Raw genomic sequence first — 19664 nt, forward strand, 5'->3', positions numbered from 1 at the left:
TTCTCTTGTTGCAGAGCATGGGCTCTAGGCACACGGGCTCAGTAGTTGTGGCATGTGGGCTCAGTAGTTGTGGCACATGGGCTTCGTTGCTCTGCGGCATGTGGGATCTTCCCGGACCAGGGCTCGAACCTGTGTCCCCTGCATTGGCAGGCGGATTCTTAACCACTGCTCCACCAGGGAAGTCCTAATTATATCTTTTGATAAAATATTTAAAACCACAGTAGGCTTTTTTTTGGGGGAAATGCATCTCTTGCTTAGACGGCTGTCTGGGTTTTTTTCTGGTTCGTGTGTCACTGACTGATAGGATCAAACAAGGCTCAGTGGACATTAACACTGAACTGATGACCACGTCACAGGCCACGCAGAAGTCCGGGGCTCACGCGAGTACTTTGATGACTGGCTGAGTGTCTCACGTGAATTGGGGTTGACATTGCATTGCTGTTAGTTTGATCCACAGCCAATCGGTAGATGATGGGGCTGGATGGAGAAGTGAAGGTGGCCGTCAGGTGACAGGAGGAAAGGCTGTGTCTGAACAGAATAGGATACCTGCCTGAGTACCTGCTCTGTGACATGTCACCCAAACTTAGCTACTCGAGACAGGCACACGTTTCCTCTCTGTCTCTGAGGGTCGGGCAACCCGCAGCCACCGGGCTGCGCGGTTCTGGCTCAGCCATCCTGCGAGGCTGCCGTCAGGGTGTTGGCCGGGCTCCGTCGTCTGGAGGCTCCCGTGGGCTGGAGGGTCCACGGCTGCCTCGCGGGGTTAGCCTTGTCGTGCTGGCCGTCAGCTGGGTGCCTGAGGGCCCTGCCTCGTGGCCTCTCCAGCGGGGTGGCCTGGACCATTTTACGTGGCGGCTGGGCTCTGAGAGGGGGTGGGGGAGAGACAGAGAGATGAGGGTGGGAGAGATCTGGGCAGAGACAGGGAGACACTGGGCCGGCCGACCCCGAAGCTCCCGGCCCGCACCCCCAGGGCCGCCCCCACCACCTTGGGGCCACATCTCTCGTCTGGGATCTTCGCTTCCTCCTCTGAGGGGCTGTGCATGGCACATCCCGCACCCCTCCCCTCTGCCCCGCTAAAGGCTGGCAGCTGGCCCTGGGGCCCATGCCACTCGGGGCATCAGGCCGGGCTCTGGGACAGGGCACAGTTCGGGTGCAGATGGTCTTCCTTGCTTCACAGGGGCCGGTGGGGAGGGGAGACTGGCCAGGTCTCCCGGGTCCCAGGCCGGCCCCTGCGGAGGGACATGGGGCAGCGGCCAGAGGCAGTGCATCCGCCTGGTTCCAGTGCCCGGGGTCGGGGGGAGCGGTGAGCTCCCCTCGCCGGGCCTGCAGCTGCTTGCGCGGTGCAAGGTCCCCTGGGGTCGCCCGGCGGGGCTTGGCGCTCACCGCCCTCGGTGCCGTCCAGGCTCCAGAGCCGCAGGCGGCGTGCCGAACGTGCCGATGAGCCCCCTCCTCCAGCAGCTCCTCCATGCACCTGCCCCCCGATCGAGGCCCCTCCGGCTGACGGCCAGGATGCCTCCACCCCCCACCCGGTGCTGCTGACAGCCTTCTTCTCTGTCCTTGTGCTTCTGTGGGAGTAGTTTGTGACCGTGTCCCCGGCGGGACTCGTTGGGTCAGAGGGCTGGCTGCTCTCAATGCCAAGCTCCCACCGGGGGCGTGAGGCCCAGGCCTCCGCCGCAAGGACAGTGGCACTGGCCTGGCTCACCTTCCCGGCTGGAGCAGGGTGGGCCCTAAACCAACAGCAGGCGCCCTTGAGTGGAGCTGTGAGAAGACAGACCAGGGAGAAGCCAGTGATCGGGGCAGAGGCGCAGCCAGAGCCTGGACACCGAGGCTGCGGGCACGGCGGGCATGGAGGTCAGCTGCTCGCAGACCTGAGACGGGTCTCAGCCCCCCGGGCCAGGGAGCCCACGCTGGCTCCCCGCCTCCCACCCCCGGACACCTGCCGCTCCAGGGCGCACGCAGCCCTTCCTCTCAGGAGGTGCTGCTCCGCAGACTTTGGGGAGAGAGGGAGGAACAGGAGGGGGTGGGTGAGGAGGGGCCCAGGGTGCACGGGGCTCTCCAGGGTGGGGAAGGAGCCTGCACCCCGGGTCAGGGCACAGGGATGCCGGGCACCGGGCTTTCAGAACTGCTGTTCTGGAGCCTCCCTTAGCAGGTGGAGTGAATGGCCCTTGTGGGGGAGAGGGAGGGGCTCGGAGGGAGGGGCGCCCTCAGGAATGAGGGCCTGGAGAGGAGGAGGGACTGGACACCCCCGGGGGCTGCAGCGACCAGGGACTCGGTCTCACCTGCAGGGTAAGGGGGCAGGTGTGTGGGCCTGGTCAGGTAAGAGTGAGGCAGCTCAGCTGAGGAAGAAGGGGGTTGTGCCGGGATCCCGGGAGGGCACACGGCCTCTGACCCCACGGTCCCCCGCGGTCCCCCGCGGTCCCCCACGCAGCAAGGAGGCCGAGGCCGGGGCGCCGTTTGTGGGAATAACGGAGAGGCCGCGTGCACTCTGGCACACGTCCGCTGCCGCCAGGCAGGCTGGGTCCCGGCCCCCCCACCTCACTGACCAGGCAGCGTGACACCCATGCCTGCCTGGGCAAGAAGACATCGCGAGAGAAGATCTCGATGCAGGACTGAGGGTCCACAAATGCCCCAAAGTCCAGTTCTAGTTAAGCCATAAAACTATGCGTTCACCATCACTACCCCGAAACCCATCTAAATCTGAGCACACGGTGCCCCAGGGCAGCATTCGCACAGCCTGTGTCTTTGGAAGACACGGTTTTAAAAATGTCTTAAGGTAACAAGGATAGGACACCAACATGGAGGCCAAAATACTGTGATTTGGGCCCAGTCTGGGGCCAACTGGCTATCAGGCAAGTGGCCTGTGGATGGTCACCATGGACCCCAAGCTTTCTTCTCTCTGGTAGGTCCTTCTGCAGGCCCCCCAAGCCTGGCTTCCCTCCCCAGATCCCAAGGTCCCCGTGGCAGGGAGGGCGGGGCCCCTGCTCTTCAGGTGCCCGGGACACCCAGCCCCAGGGAGGCTCTGACCTCTGCCTGCCAAGGGCAGCTGGGGTCCTGAGAGGGTGCAGGCCAGGGCACAGACCTAGCCCTGTCCTGGCAGATGCCCCCCAAGGGTGGGAGGCAGACCACGCCCATCTCCATCCTGCTTTGGGGCACCCGGGCCAGCACGGATGGGGAGCGGATCAGTCCCGTTGGTCTCCCCAGAGCCTGGCCTGTTGCACCCCTGAGTTTGCACGGACTCGGCAGAGGGAGGGCGGCTGGCGGGGTCCCCGGGGCAGGGTGCAGGGTGGAGGTGCACGCCTCCCCTCCCGGACTCGGGTTGACTCACATCAAGCAGTGGGGCCTTTGTCCCTGCTGCTCTGAGCAGCAAGGCTTTCTTGCTCCTCAGCTCGCTAATTACACCTCTGCCTGCTCCGCCCCCATCCCCAGCCTTTGAAGTGGGTGCTGTCCCCCGGCCTCGGCCTCGCACCCCAGTAATTGCAGCTTCCTTCCAGGCCCTGCTGCCGGTTGCTACGTTTTCTTGGTCTTTTCACCAGGTTGTTGGGGGGAAATTACAGTGCAGCTCTGAGTAGAAGGTAAAACCTATGCTTTAATCGGGCTTAGATTAATATGGGTTAATCTGTAAAGAATTTTAAGAACATGCTTTGTGTGGCAAGGATGGGCTTGGCCTGGAGGTGGAAACTGGTGCCCCCGGCCAGCTGGAAATGATGGCCTGGTGGGCCAGGGGGAGGAAGCAGCCTGGTGGCCTCGGCACCGAGGCTGAGAGGTGCAGCCTGGCCTCCACAGGGCAGATGTGCGACGTCCTTTGTCCTGCCTTTGGGGCACAGCAGTCACAGAAATAGCACAGAGCAGAATGCCCTGGCTACCTGGCCACTTCACGTCTGCTCCCTTTTTATGACCAGCTAATAAAACGAACTTGAGTGATTAAACTAATGCAGCTTTTGGTATTTATTTACTTATTTTAAATTTATTTACTTATTTACTTATATTTATTTATTTATGGCTGTGTTGGGTCTTTGTTGCTGCGTGCAGGCTTTCTCTAGTTGCGGCGAGCGGGGGCTGCTCTTCGTTGTGGTGCACGGGCTTCTCATTGCGGTGGCTTCTCTTGTTTCGGAGCATGGGCTCTAGGTGCGCAGGCTTCAGTAGTTGTGGCACATGGGCTCAGTAGTTGTGGTGCACGGGCTTAGTTGCTCCGCGGCATGTGGGATCTTCCTGGACCAGGGCTTGAACCCATGTCCCCTGCATTGGCAGGCGGATTCTTAACCACTGCGCCACCAGGGAAGCCAGCTTTTGGTATTTAAAATAAGCCAAAAGCCTGTTAGTGGGGGAAAAGCAGGGTCATACTTCCTTCTACCCAACTCCACTCCGCCATCTCACATTTGGTCCCAACATAATGGGTGGAGCCTTTACAGATGACCACTCCAGCAGTAAACATGCTTCTAGAAACAATTACGTGGGGTTGGGAGGGGGGTTGTGGTGTTAGAAAGTCAGCATGCCTTCCTCCTCCAGGCAGGCTCCTGGTGACAGCGAGCTGCCTTCCCTCTTTCTGGAATGGGCTTCCCTGGGCCACATTTGCGGCAAACCTGGCTGAGCCCAGGACCTTCAAAGGAAAACTGCCAGGGCCTCCTTGAACCATAAATGTGACATAATGCTGAGCTCTTGGACAGGGTTCGTCTAGGTGGAGTCTATAACAAAGAGTCCCTTAGAAGTTTCTGGGATGTCATCATAGGGCAGAATAATGTAGAAAACAGTAAATAAGTGCCTAAGGCGTGTGGTAACCTGCTCAAGGAATAGAAGTGCCCACTGAGAATAGATCCTCCCATCTGGATCCACGTAAATGGATCACATTGAACTTCCCTACCACCGTGGTTTCTAGACTTAAATCTTAACATAGGAGACCCTCTCCCCCTAAAGGGACATTACATGGAGCTCCAGTTTGTAAGCACAGTAAAAGCAGAGCTCTGCTTGCAGAGGGGTCAGTGTCCAGGAGCCTCACCCTCTCAGCTCATCTTCCTCCTTCCCCTGCCCCTCTGCTTTCCCCTCTCCACCCTGGGGTGTGTCCTGAAGATAATTTATGAAGCACTGCCTTAGCTATAGTCGTCAGGGTTCGCCAGAGAAACTGAAGCAATAGGAGAGAGAGAGGGAGAGACTGGTTTTAAGGAGGTGGCTTCCGTAACTGTGGGGATTAGCGACTCCAAAACGTCCAGAACTGCAGGGCAAGCTGGCAGGCTGGAGACCCAGGGAAGAGCTGATATTGCAGCTCCAGTCTGAATACAGATTTCTGGCAGAATTCCTTCCTCCTTGAAAGAACATCAGTCTTTTTCCTGAAGCTTTTAACTGGTTGGAGGAGGCCTGCTCACCTTATGGCAGGTAATCTGCTTTATTCAAAATCTACTGATTTAAATGTTAATCTCATCTAAAAAACACCTTCACAGCCACATCCAGACATGTTTGACCAAATATCTGAGTACCGTGGCCCAGCCGAGTTGACACATAAAATCAACCATCACGCCAGCAAATTTCAGGGCATCATTCATTTCCCAAATGGAGCACCTGCTCCCAGGACATTTCCTGTGGGTTCTGAGCGGGCAGTCCCAGCCCCCCGGGAGCCTGGAGGCCTTCCTGACAGTGTGGGGCTCGACTGTCAGCCCTTTCCTTCCTGACTGTGTGTGCGTCATGGGCACCAGTGGGCAGTACCTCCCCGTCAGTCAGTGGTAAATGGGTGTTTACGAGGAAAAGCAAAGGGTAGGGACAAACTGGGCTTCAGGCCTCACTTGATGTGAAGCTCATTAGTGAACTCTGAGCTCCTCGTGATGGGGCTTTGTTTAATTTCAGGATGGGCTCAAATGTCTCCTGCCCGTGACTCTGTCCCCAAGTCCCCAAAGGGAGAGCCCTCCTGTAGGCTCTCCTGGTACTTTTTTTTTTTTTCTTTTTTTGCGGTACGCGGGCCTCTCACTGTTGTGGCCTCTCCCGTCGCGGAGCACAGGCTCTGGATGCGCAGGCTCAGCGGCCATGGCTCACGGGCCCAGCCGCTCCGCGGCATGTGGGATCCTCCTGGACCAGGTCACGAACCCGTGTCCCCTGCATCGGCAGGCGGACTCTCAACCACTGCGCCACCAGGGAAGCCCTAATTCTAATTTCTAATTCCAAAATCTGTGCACTGTTCAAGGCATATGTTTTAAAATGCCATGTGATGCAACTCTCCTTATTTAACCAGCAAGAGTGTCATCACGGAGAATCAGGGAGTAGCCGTTAGAAGGACGAGACTGGTGTGTATTTATTGGAAAGTTGTTCACAGTACAGTAGGTGAACAACAGAAGCAGCAGTGGCTCTGTGTCTCGTGCTCACAGTACTTCAGGGGCTATTCTAAGCGCTGACTGTATATACCACCTCATGTAACCCTCCCAACAAACTGGCAAGGCAGGGGCTGTCATTATGCCCATCTCACCCAGGAATTAACAGAGACACAGAGAAGTTAAGTTATTTGCCTAGGATCTGCTCAGCTAATAATTAATAGAGCCAGCATTCAAAGCCAGGAATTCTTGCTTAAGTGTCTGTGTTTTAACCACCTTTCTACATTGCCTCTGTCTAGGTAAAGATGTATGACATAATATCACATTGTGAAACTGTATCAGCTATATATTTACATATAGGCTTATGGAAAGATCTAGACTAAAATTTTAAAAGTGATTGTCTAGAATGAGAGACACCCTTTCCCGTTTTTTGCTTAATTGTATTTTTATACAATGAAAATGAGTAATGTTTTATGGGTAAAGTAGTTGTTGTAGAGTGAAACGTTTCTTAAGGGCAAAGAAAAGACTGGCATTGACCCCCCTATAAACACCTTTAATCTCAAGGCAGAACGAGCATCTCTACTACATGGCTCATTCCAGTTCTTCTGTGAAGCTCCTCTTCCACAGCTGAAGGATGAGAAGAGGATTCACGTTCTTCCATCGTTTCCCACGCTTTCCAAGCCCGGAGATCTTTTCTCGGTCTTGATGCTTCTGGGGCTGCAGCAGGGTTCCTTGTGCGCACTGGCCTGGATGACAGTCAGCTCGCAGGCCGCTTCGCTGATCTCTCGTCAAATAAGTCATCAATGTTAACTCGTGAAGAGGTATAAAGAGTAAACAAACAAACATCAAAGAAATTGTAAGTTTGTTTGAAACATATATCATTGAAAGAGTCCCGATCTGGAACTTAAATATGGTCATTATTGGATTGATGGTATTTTTCTTAGGTATGATAATCTTATTGTAGAAACATTGGAGTGTGTCCTTATTTTAGGAGACACATGCAGAAATATCTGGGGTGAAGATCATGTTAACAAGTTATGTCCAAATGGTTCAACAGAAAAAAGAGTTTCTATAGGCACATAGAGGCATGAGAGAAGCAAATATGACAAAGCGTGAACAACTGTTGCATTAAAGCACGTTTTTTGTCAAATTTTCTGTAGACTTCAAAAGTTTTTTAAAATGTTGCAAGAAGAAGAAGGCTCAAACATTTTCACAAATGAGGCCCAGTGTATCACCAGAAAACAAATTCTTACCATAGTCAAAGTATTCTAGACCATGGAAAAGCCTGGAAAGCACCCCGATTAGTTTTATAAAGCTGGGCTAACCTTAGTATCACCCTATGATCAAGATAGTAACTTTACTCATTGATTACATGTTTCTGAATGCCAGGATACAAGGTTGAGCCCTACAAGGTGTGGCCTGGGTGCTGGAGCTTCAGACATCATTCAAAGAGTCACCTGAACAAGAGAGCTCCTGCAGGGAGGCTTCCCCACAGGAGTTAATCAGGCCAGGGAGGCGGAGGGTGCTGGGGAGCCGCCCCACCTGGAACAGGCCAGGGCAGGAAGAGGCACAGCCTGGACATGGCATGTGTGTGGATAGGTGAGACTGCAGCTGGGGGGCGGGCAGGGCCGGCCCCCAGGCCACACCCTGGATGTTGTCTTTATTCTGGGAGCCACTGAAGGGAGACCAGCCAGGCCAGGTCTCAGTCTGCAGAGGTGGCTACTGGCAGGGGCAGGAGGCCCAGAGGGCGTGGGGGATGGCTGAGCAGAGGCACTGTGGGACGGGGGTGGCTGGACCAGGAGTGCGGGGGGCAGGAGGCAGGAGTATTTGGGGGTAAACTCAATGGGACTTCCTGAGGGAGGTGCCAAGGATGAGTCCTGGGTTTCTAGCCTGCACCCAGGACGGGGTCTGCTCTGAGTGGGGAGCACTGGGATAGTGCCTTTGAGATGCCGGCGGGTGGGGGATGTCAGGTGAGTAGCTGCAAATACAGCCTGATGCTCAGCACAGAGGTACAGGCTGTGTCCCCTGCGTCCGGGGGGTAAGACTGAGACCCAGGGGCTTGTCTGGGAAGAGAGCGAGGAGAAGAGAAGGATGTGAGTATGAAAGCAAGCATTCCAAGTGCAACGTTGGGTGGACTCGGCAGTGTATTAGAAGAAGAATGCACCACGGCCCTGTGTGCTTTACCCCAGGCATGTAAGGATGGTTCAACATTAGGAAGAGATCTTGTGATTAATTCCATTGACAAATTAAATAGAAAATATGTGAAATCATATCAATCGAGGTGCAAAAGCATTTGAGAAAACGCAGCAGCCCTTCCTCCTCTAAGGAAAAGAGGAAAAGAGAAAAAATTCTTTAATATGATAGTGCTTCCAAACTCTACTGTGATTCCCACTGAACTCAGGAATGAGAAAAGCTCGTTATTGTCACTGTTTCCAACATTTTTTTTTTTTTTTTTTTTTTTTCGGTACGCGGGCCTCTCACTGCTGTGGCCTCTCCCGTTGTGGAGCACAGGCTCCGGACGCGCAGGCTCAGCGGCCATGGCTCACGGGCCCAGCCGCTCCGCGGCATGTGGGATCCTTCCGGACCGGGGCATGAACCCATGTCCCCTGCATCAGCAGGCGCACTGTCAACCACTGCGCCACCAGGGAAGCCCCCAATTTTCTTTATACTAGCAATAACCAACGACAAGTGGAAATGGGGGCATTATGTTCATGATGATGATAACATCATAAATAAATTTATAGGATATTTACAGGAAAGACTTTACAGAAAAAGGACAGGATCTCTATAGTCAAAACTATACTTTTTTTGATGAATTTAATTCAAGATTGGAATAAACAGAGAGATACACATATCCCTGAGTGGGACGACTCCATATCACAAAAATATCCAGTAATCTGAGGTTAATCTATAAACTTATTGCCATTCCAATAGGGATTCCTGTAATGCTTTTTGCTCATTTGTTCAAATTTCATTTGAAAGGCAGAGATGAGAACCAATCGTTTTTAAGGTCATATGGGACAATACGTGAGAATTGCTAATACATTCTTGAAAAGTGTAAACTAGCGCATATATCCTTTATCTGTCTGTATGAACACTTATTATAAATGCTGTTGTCAAAATAATAGGCTGGGAGACCCGGGAGCTGTGAGAGCAGAGGCAGGGAAATCTCTCTGTGCAGCCTCGGAGGCAGCGGATTAAAGCTCCACGGTCCATTTGATGTGCCCTGCGTCTGTGGAGTGCATGAATGGACAGCGAATCATCCCAAATTGAGGAAGTGGACTTTGAGGACAAGATTTAAGACTTTCCCCCCTTTTCCTCTTTTTACAACGAATTATTCCAAATTAAGGAGGTGGACTTAGAGAGCAAGATTTCAGACTTCTCGCCCTTTTCCTCTTTTTACAACGAATTATCCCAAATTGAGGAGGTGGACTTGGAGAGCAAGATTTTTTATTTTTTCCCCTGCTCTCTTTTTGTGAATGTGTATGTGTAATCTTCTGTGTAAGATTCTCTCTGTATAGCTTTGCTTCCACCATATGTCTCAGGGTTCTATCGGTCCGGTTTTTTTTTTTTTTTTTCAATAATTACTTTCTAATTTTAATAACGCTACTATATTTCATACTTTATTCTATTTTACTTTACCTGCTCTTTCTTTTTTTCCTACTCTCCCTTCCTCCCTTCCTCCCTCCGCTCCTCCTTTCCTTCTTTCTTTTTCTTTCCTCCCTCCCACCCTTCTTCTTTCCACTTTCTTTTTCTTTCCTTCCTCCCTCCCTCCTGTCTTTCTTCCTTTCCTTCCTCCCTCCCTCCCTCCTTTCTTTCCTTCTTTCTTTCCATCCTTCCTCCCTCCCTCCCTCCTTTCTTCCTTCCTTCCTTCCTTCCTTCCTTTCTTCCCTTCTTCCTTTCTTTCCCTCTCTCTTTCTTTCTTCTACTAATTCTTTCTTTCTACTTTTTCTCCCTGTTACTCTGAGCCGGGTGGATGAAAGGCTCTTGGTGCTGCAGCCAGGAGCCAGTGCTGTGCCTCTGAAGTGGGAGAGCCAACTTCAGGACACGGGTCCACAAGAGACCTCCCAGCTCCACATAATATCAAGCAGCGAAAATCTCCCAGAGATCTCCATCCCAACACCAGCACCCAGCTTCAGTCAACGACCAGCAAGCTACAGTGCGGGTCACCCTATGCCAAGCAACTAGCAAGGCAGGAACACAACCCCACCCATTAGCAGAGAGGCTACCTAAAAACATAATAAGGCCATAGGCACCCCAAAACACACCACCAGACGTGGACCTGTCCACCAGAAAGACAAGATCGAGCCTCAACCACCAGAGCACAGGAATTAGTCCCCCCCACCAGGAAGCCTACACAACCTACTGAAACAACCTTAGCCACTGGGGTCAGACACCAAAAACAACGGGAACTACGAATCTGCAGCCGGCAAAAAGGAGACCCCAAACACAGTAACATAAGCAAAATGAGAAGGCAGAAAAACACACAGCAGGTGAAGGAGCAAGATAAACACCTACCAGACCTAACAAATGAAGAGGTAATAGGCAGTCTACCTGAAAAAGAATTCAGAATAATGATAGTAAAGCTGATCCAAGATTCTATTTCCATGATCCATAATCTTGGAAATAGAATAGACAACATGCAAGAAACAGTTAACAAGGACCTAGAAGAACTAAAGATGAATCAAGCATCGATTAAAAACACAATAAATGAAATGAAAAATACTCTAGATGGGATCAATAGCAGAATAACTGAGGCAGAAGAACGGATAAGTGAGGTGGAAGATAAAATAGTGGAAATAACTGATGCAGAGCAAAATAAAGAAAAAAGAATGAAAAGAACAGAGGAGAGTCTCAGAGATCTCTGGGACAACATTAAACGCACCAACATTCGAATTATAGGGGTTCCAGAAGAAGAAGAGAAAAAGAAAGGGACTGAGAAAATATTTGAAGAGATTATAGTTGAAAACTTCCCCAATATGGGAAAGGAAATAGTTAATCAAGTCCAGGAGGCACAGAGAGTCCCATACAGAATAAATCCAAGGAGAAATACACCAAGACACATATTAATCAAACTGTCAAAAATTAAACACAAAGAAATCATATTAAAAGCAGCAAGGCAAAAACAACAAATAACACACAAGGGAATCCCCATAAGGTTAACAGCTGATCTCTCAGCAGAAACCCTACAAGCCAGAAGGGAGTGGCAGGACATAATTAAAGTGATGAAGGAGAGAAACCTGCAACCTAGATTACTCTACCCAGCAAGGATCTCATTCAGATTTGATGGAGAAATTAAAACCTTTACAGACAAGCAAAAGCTGAGAGAGTTCAGCACCACCAAACCAGCTTTACAACAAATGCTAAAGGAACTTCTCTAGGCAAGAAACACAACAGAAGGAATATACCTACAATAACGAACCCAAAGCAATTAAGGAAATGGGAATAGGAACATACATATCGATAATTACCTTAAATGTAAATGGACTAAATGCTCCCACCAAAAGACACAGAGTGGCTGAATGGATACAAAAACAAGACCCATATATATGCTGTCTACAAGAGACCCACTTCAGACCTAGAGACACATACAGATTGAAAGTAAAGGGATGGAAAAAGATATTCCATGCAAATGGAAATCAAAAGAAAGCTGGAGTAGCAATTCTTATATCAGACAAAATAGACTTTAAAATAAAGACTATTAGAAGAGACAAGGAAGGACACTACATAACGATAAAGGGATCGATCCAAGAAGAAGATATAACAATTGTAAATATTTATGCACCCAACATAGGAGCACCTCAATACATAAGGCAAATACTAACAGCCATAAAAGGGGAAATCGACAGTAACACAATCATAGTAGGGGACTTTAACACCCCACTTTCACCAATGGACAGATCATCCAAAATGAAAATAAATAAGGAAACACAAGCTTTAAATGATACATTAAACGAGATGGACTTAGTTGATATTTATAGGACATTCTATCCAAAAACAACAGAATACACATTTTTCTCAAGTGCTCATGGAACATTCTCCAGGATAGATCATATCTTGGGTCACAAATCAAGCCTCGGTAATTTTAAGAAAATTGAAATTGTATCAAGTATCTTCTCCGACCACAATGCTATGAGACTAGACATCAATTACAGGAAAAGATGTGTAAAAAATACAAACACATGGAGGCTAAACAATACACTACTCAATAACGAAGTGATCACTGAAGAAATCAAAGAGGAAATTAAAAAATACCTAGAAACAAATGACAATGGAGACACGACGACCCAAAACCTATGGGACGCAGCAAAAGCAGTTCTAAGGGGGAAGTTTATAGCAATACAATCCCACCTTAAGAAACAGGAAGCATTTCGAGTAAACAACCTGACCCTGCACCTAAAGCAATTAGAGAAAGAAGAACAAAAATACCCCAAAGCTAGCAGAAGGAAAGAAATCATAAAGATCAGATCAGAAATAAATGAAAAAGAAATGAAGGAAACGATAGCAAAGATCAACCAAACTAAAAGCTGGTTCTTTGAGAAGATAAACAAAATTGACAAACCATTAGCCAGACTCATCAAGAAAAAAAGGGAGAAGACTCAAATCAATAGAATTAGAAATGAAAAAGGAGAAGTAACAACTGACACTGCAGAAATACAAAAGATTATGAGAGATTACTATAAGCAACTCTATTCCAATAAAATGGACAACCTGGAAGAAATGGACACATTCTTAGAAATGCACAACCTGCCAAGACTGACTCAGGAAGAAATGGAAAATATGAATAGACCAATCACAAGCACTGAAATTGAAACTGTGATTAAAAATCTTCCATCAAACAAAAGCCCAGGACCAGATGGCTTCACAGGTGAATTCTATCAAACATTTAGAGAAGAGCTAACACCTATCCTTCTCAAACTCTTCCAAAATATAGCAGAGGGAGGAACACTCCCAAACTCATTCTACGAGGCCGACATCACCTTGATACCAAAACCAGGCAAGGATGTCACAAAGAAAGAAAACTACAGGCCAATATCACTGATGAACATAGATGCAAAAATCCTCAACAAAATACTAGCAAACAGAATCCAAGAGCACATTAAAAGGATCATACACCATGATCAAGTGGGGTTTATCCCAGGAATGCAAGGATTCTTCAATATACGCAAATCAATCAATGTAATACACCATATTAACAAGTTGAAGGAGAAAAACCATATGATCATCTCAATAGATGCAGAGAAAGCTTTCGACAAAATTCAACACCCATTTATGATAAAAACCCTGCAGAAAGTAGGTATAGAGGGATCTTTCCTCAACATAATAAAGGCCATATATGACAAACCCACAGCCAACATTGTCCTCAATGGTGAAAAACTGAAACCATTTCCACTAAGATCAGGAACAAGACAAGGCTGCCCACTCTCACCACTCTTATTCAACATAGTTTTGGAAGTTTTAGCCACAGCAATCAGAGAAGAAAAGGAAATAAAAGGAATCCAAATTGGAAAAGAAGAAGTAAAGCTGTCACTGTTTGCAGATGACATGATACTATACATAGAGAATCCTAAAGATGCTACCGAAAAACTACTAGAGCTAATCAATGAATTTGGTAAAGTAGCAGGATATAAAATTAATGTACAGAAATCTCTGGCATTCCTGTACACTAATGATGAAAAATCTGAAAATGAAATCAAGAAAACACTCCCATTTACCATTGCAACAAAAAGAATAAAATATCTAGGAATAAACCTACCTAAGGAGACAAAAGACCTGTATGCAGAAAACTATAAGACACTGATGAAAGAAATTAAAGATGATACAAATAGATGGAGAGATATACCATGCTCCTGGATTGGAAGAATCAATATTGTGAAAATGACTCTACTACCGAAAGCAATCTACAGATTCAATGCAATCCCTATCAAACTACCAATGGCATTTTTCACAGAACTAGAACAAAAAATTTCAAAATTTGTTTGGAAAAACAAAAGGCCCCGAATAGCTAAAGCAATCTTGAGAACGAAAAACGGAGCTGGAGGAATCAGGCTCCCTGACTTCAGACTATACTACAAAGCTACAGTAATTAAGACAGTCTGGTACTGGCATAAAAACAGAAAGATAGATCAGTGGATCAGGATAGAAAGCCCAGAGATAAACCCACGCACATATGGCCAACTTATCTTTGATAAAGGAGGCAGGAATGTACAGTGGAGAAAGGACAGCCTCTTCAATAAGTGGTGCTGGGAAAACTGGACAGGGACATGTAAAAGTTTGAGATTAGATCATTCCCTAGCACCATACACAAAAATAAGCTCAAAATGGATTAAAGACTTAAATGTAAGGCCAGAAACTATCAAACTCTTAGAGGAAAACATAGGTAGAACACTCTATGACATAAATCACAGCAAGATCCTTTTGGACCCACCTCCTAGAGAAATGGAAATAAAAACAAAGATAAACAAATGGGACCTAATGAAACTTCAAAGCTTTTGCACAGCAAAGGAAACCATAAAGAAGACCAAAAGACAACCCTCAGAATGGGAGAAAATATTTGCAAATGAAGCAACTGACAAAGGATTAATCTCCAAAATTTATAAACAGCTCATGCAGCTCAATAGCAAAAAAACAGACAACCCAATCCAAAAATGGGCAGAAGACTTAAATAGGCATTTCTCCAAAGAAGATATACAGACTGCCAACAAACACATGAAAGAATGCTCAACATCATTAATCATTAGAGAAATGCAAATCAAAACTACAATGAGATATCATCTCACACCAGTCAGAATGGCCATCATCAAGAAATCTAGAAACAATAAATGCTGGAGAGGGTGTGGAGAAAAGGGAACACTCTTGCACTGCTGGTGGGAATGTGAATTGGTACAGCCACTATGGAGAACGGTATGGAGGTTCCTTAAAAAACTACAAATAGAACTACCATATGACCCAGCAATCCCACTACTGGGCATATACCCTGAGAAAACCATAATTCAAAAAGAGACATGTACCAAAATGTTCATTGCAGCTCTATTCACAATAGCCCGGAGCTGGAAACAACCTAAGTGTCCATCATCGGATGAATGGATAAAGAAGATGTGGCACATATATACAATGGAATATTACTCAGCCATAAAAAGAAACGAAACTGAGCTATTTGTAATGAGGTGGATAGACCTAGAGTCTGTCATACAGAGTGAAGTTAGTCAGAAAGAGAAAGACAAATACCGTATGCTAACACATATATACGGAATTTAAAAAAAAAAATGTTATGAAGAACCTAGGGGCAAAACGGGAATGAAGACGCAGACCTACTTGAGAATGGACTTGAGGATATGGGGAGGGGGAAGGGTGGACTGTGACAAGGCGAAAGAGAGGCATGGACGTGTATACACTACCAAACGTAAGGTAGATAGATAGTGGGAAGCAGCCGCATAGCACAGGGAGATCAGCTCGGTGCTTTGTGACCGCCTGGAGGGGTGGGATGGGGAGGGTGGGAGGGAGGGAGATGCATGAGGGAAGGGATGTGGGAACAGATGTATATGTATGACTGATTCACTTTGTTATAAAGCAGAAACTAATTAAAAAAATAAATAAATAAACTTAAAAAAAAAAAAAAAAAAAAATAATAGGCTGGGAAAGAAAAGAGACAGAGGTTAGTAGAACAGAGATTAGTGGAATGGATCCAAGTATACGTAGAAGCGGAATCCACCATAAATGTGACATTTCAAGGTGGTGGGAAAGGAGAGGTATTTAATAAATTGCGCGTGCATAACAGCTTTCTGGAAATAGAGTTCAACTCACTGCATTCCAAATATTCAAGACCACACCCCAGAAGGAATAGAGAGTTACACAAATACAACAGCAGATAAACTCAAAAGTCCTTCAAGACCCCCAAGTCTTAAGGAAACTGTTGCTGACGAAATTAAAAATGTAAGTACCTGACAAAAGACAAAAGCATCAAAAAGTATTCAAAAAGAAAGCATTTAAACCAAAGCATCAAAAAAGAAGTGGCAGGGAGAAAATATTTGCAGTAACCCTTTAACGGACAAAGGGTTAGTACCCTGGTAAGCTAAAGAACGCTTCCTGTGATAAGAAAAGCAAGCTCTGTTCTCTTATTCAATAACCTAATGAGACCTCTCTTATTAGATCACGTTCAAAATGGAATTCTAGCCTCTGCATTTCCTGGAGACAGTGGGTGTCATGTGCTCCTCTCCAGGTGAGTCCGTGATTGATGGGAGCACAGCTGGGTGCCAGGTGGGAGCCGAACTCCGGAAGGGGGCCTGGCCCAGGAGCGGTTAGCCTGGGGTCGGCTGTCCTCACTGCCCAAGCTTGCTGGGTCCTCCCAAGTCCGTTGAGACTCACTGTCACGTGCCAAGTGTTCTCTTCTGTTCCCCAGAGACATTTCCAAGCATCCTTAGAACAATGGTCATTAAATACCAAACTATGACATATTTCAGAGGAGCGTCTGTGTCTTTAAATTACTAAAGACCACTGAGGTTCCACAGTCTGCAGAAGTGACAGGTTAGTTTAATAGAAAGACCAGGGGATCCGGTGATATGTTTCTGTCACCCGAAGTTACCATTTCAAATTTCTCCTTTACCTGTCACTTCTCCCCGTTTTCCTGGAGGAAGCATCACCCCTGGTTGGCATACAAGCCTCTCTTCCGGGCTGAACAGCTCCAGAGAAGTGGACACGCAGTGGAGAGGGGCAGTCAGCACCAGTTATAACGGCAGCATGTGTTTGGGGACGTTCTCGGGAGATTTCCTGTGCTTTCATTTGGAGGCAGTTATTAGCCGACCCAGGGTGGGCTGACATTCCGGCCTGCTCTTCCCGGGACTTGCCCAGCCTGCTTCCCAAGAGGGAAATCCCATCTATGAAAAGTTCGCGCAGCTTCTGAGCAACCACACAGATAGGGGCAGGGTCGTGCTCTGTTCTTCACACACACATTTGTCTTAGTGGGTTCTGGGGACGCATCTCTGTGACTTTAGTGCCTGTGATGTGGGGAAAAGCGATGTCCACGGCAAATGAGCCTGGGGAAAACTGGGATAGAAAAGCTGTAAGCAGCTTTCTTTGTTTCCAAAGGCTCAGAGGCTTCCACTCCTGGGCGCTTGTGTGTCCCCGGGGAGGGACGTGGAATCCCCCTACCCCGGCTGAGTCCCTCAGAGCTGTGTGACTGGGACACGTTTGCAGAAATGCTGCTTCATGTGAACTAAACCCAGCACGTAGCTCACGGGACGTCCCTGCCGTGCAGGGCTTAAGAGGCACATTCTACAGATGTGGAAACAATTCAGAGCATTTATGTGACTTGTCCAGGGTCACACGGGAACCAGTCTAGAGAAGGAAATTCTGAGCTTTCTCTGCGTTCAGGCACATATTTTTGTAGCTTTAAAAATGAATACATTTTCACTAAAGGCCCTTGTTGATCATCAGGAGTCTGACTAGTATTACTGGGTCAAATGTAATAGAAGGAAAACTTTTTTGGAAGGGTTCCAGGTAACATAATTTTGACTTTTCAAATCTGGTTGTTAAAAAACAATACATGATTTTATTTTTATCAACCAGTTAAAGGTCAGCAAGAGACTTGGGGGTCAGAGGTTATCGGTCATGTGGCGAGGTCAGCAGGAGTCACAGGGACGCTGCCTGGGTTGGTGGCCCTGCCCGAGGGGCCACCTGCCCATCCTGTGGGAAGTCACCTGTCCTTCTGACCTGTCCTGCCCCACCCAGGGCCACCGTGACCCCGATCAATTGAGAAAGAAAAGAGAACAGCTCAACTTGTTCAGTTTAAATTCCTGTACCTTCTCCAAAGACCAGGCCTTCCCTCTTTGGGGGGACGACGTCCTTCCTCTCGTCAAATGGTGCCCGTATCTGTGCCGTGTGTGAGCATCTCACAGCTCCTGGGGTCCCGGAGGTCAGAGTCTCCCTCCCTACCCTGTGGGTCTGGCCGGACCTGGGTGGGCAGGGGCCCTGGGGCAGGGGTGAGGGAGGCCCCCCCAGGGATCCCTGGCGCTCTGAGGGGGCAGGTGGAAGCGGGGGGGTCACAGAGTTTCTTCATGTGACCCCAGAAAAAGAGACCCTATGACTAGGATTAAAACACCTGCGTGTGGACAGACAGACGGAGAGACAGACAGAGCAAGAATCTCTGGAGTCACAGCGGCTGTTTTATGGGAAGAGCCTTTCACATATTCTTTCTCTGCCTACAGCCCCCTTCTTTCTCTCTGTCTCCTGTCTCTGTCTCTCCCTCCCCCTCCCTCCCCCTCCCCCCAGGCCCTAACCCCAGGGCCTGTGTCCTCCACAAGCCCCTTCAGTGTCAGACCGGCAGCTGCCCACACCTTGGAGCTGGGGCTTCCCGGGGAGAGCTTGGGGTTCACAGCCATAACGCTGCCCTGAAACGAGGAAAGGGTGCCTTTTGGGGGCCTGTGTGTTCTCTCCGTGTCCCCTCTCCCTGGTCTGTCCTTGCACACTCAACGGAGGGGTTTTAAAAAAGAAATATCACACTTAGTAACTGCCCGGCCTGGAGCAGCGTTGCACGTGGACCGCGGTGTGGGGAGGCCGGAGCCCAGGGGCCGGTCGCCAAGGAAACAAACCAGCCGCCTCACGGCCACGCCTCTCCCCGGGACGCTCCTGTCTCCTCATTAGCTGTTCCCCTGAAGGACTGACTTCCCTCCCGAGGGAAATTCCTGAAACCCAACGGTTGACAAACCCACACGCCCTCGGGAGCGCTGGGCACCAGATAAAAGCCCGGGGCGGCCGCGTGGGGACCACGGGCAGCTCAGGACCGCCCAGCGGCTCTGTTTCCTCCTCCCGGCGGGTGGCCGGTGCTCCTGTCCTCAGCCCCCGGGGAGCCCCAGCCGGGAGTTTTCTGGTTTGCTCCCAGCTCTCCCGATGATCTATTTCTGTCTCTCCTTTGGGAAAAACGCGCTTTGCCGATGACTAACCGCGGCCCCGCCGAGATGTTGTCAGCTGTCCCCTGCAGGGCAGGACCACAGCCCAGGTGTACATGAGCCAGCGTGAGGCTGCAGCCTGACCTGCCGGCACCACCTGAGTCCCGTCCCCGTCCCCGCCGGGCGCCGCTGTCCCTGCGCAGGCCCCGGGGATGTGGCCACCGCAGTGACCGCCGGGGCGAGGCCGCCCTGAAACGGCCGAGCCAGGCGTGCGAGGAGCGGGTGCCTCCCGGGTGCGGGCGTGTGTGGAGCCCCTGGATGGAGCTTGGGAGCCGGGCCCCTCATGTCTGTCCTGCTGACTCTGTGCGTCGTGCTCCTGGCCCTGGCGACCCCGGGCCGAGGCGCCGGGCGATGGGAGCCCTGCACGGGTAAGTGGGGGGCACGGGGCGGGGCACGCGCGGGGGCCGGGAGGGGCACCGGGCGTGCGGTGCCA

At 49.3% G+C, this 19664-nt stretch overlaps 1 protein-coding gene across 1 annotated transcript in view; it reads left to right on the forward strand.

The window, feature by feature from the left end:
- Positions 1 to 19514: 19514 nt before the first annotated feature.
- TSPEAR (thrombospondin type laminin G domain and EAR repeats) overlaps positions 19515 to 19664 on the forward strand; it is a gene marked incomplete at both ends in the record, with an annotated part of 60157 nt that continues 60007 nt past the window's right edge. Inside the window, one exon of the mRNA XM_081235843.1 lies at positions 19515 to 19599. Coding sequence (XP_081091969.1) covers positions 19515 to 19599 — 85 coding nt within the window. The remainder of the gene's footprint in view (positions 19600 to 19664) is intronic.

This window comes from Mesoplodon bidens, assembly GCF_964165515.1.
Source record: "Mesoplodon bidens genome assembly, chromosome: 5".
In the NCBI taxonomy this organism is placed as follows: Eukaryota; Metazoa; Chordata; class Mammalia; order Artiodactyla; family Ziphiidae; genus Mesoplodon; species Mesoplodon bidens.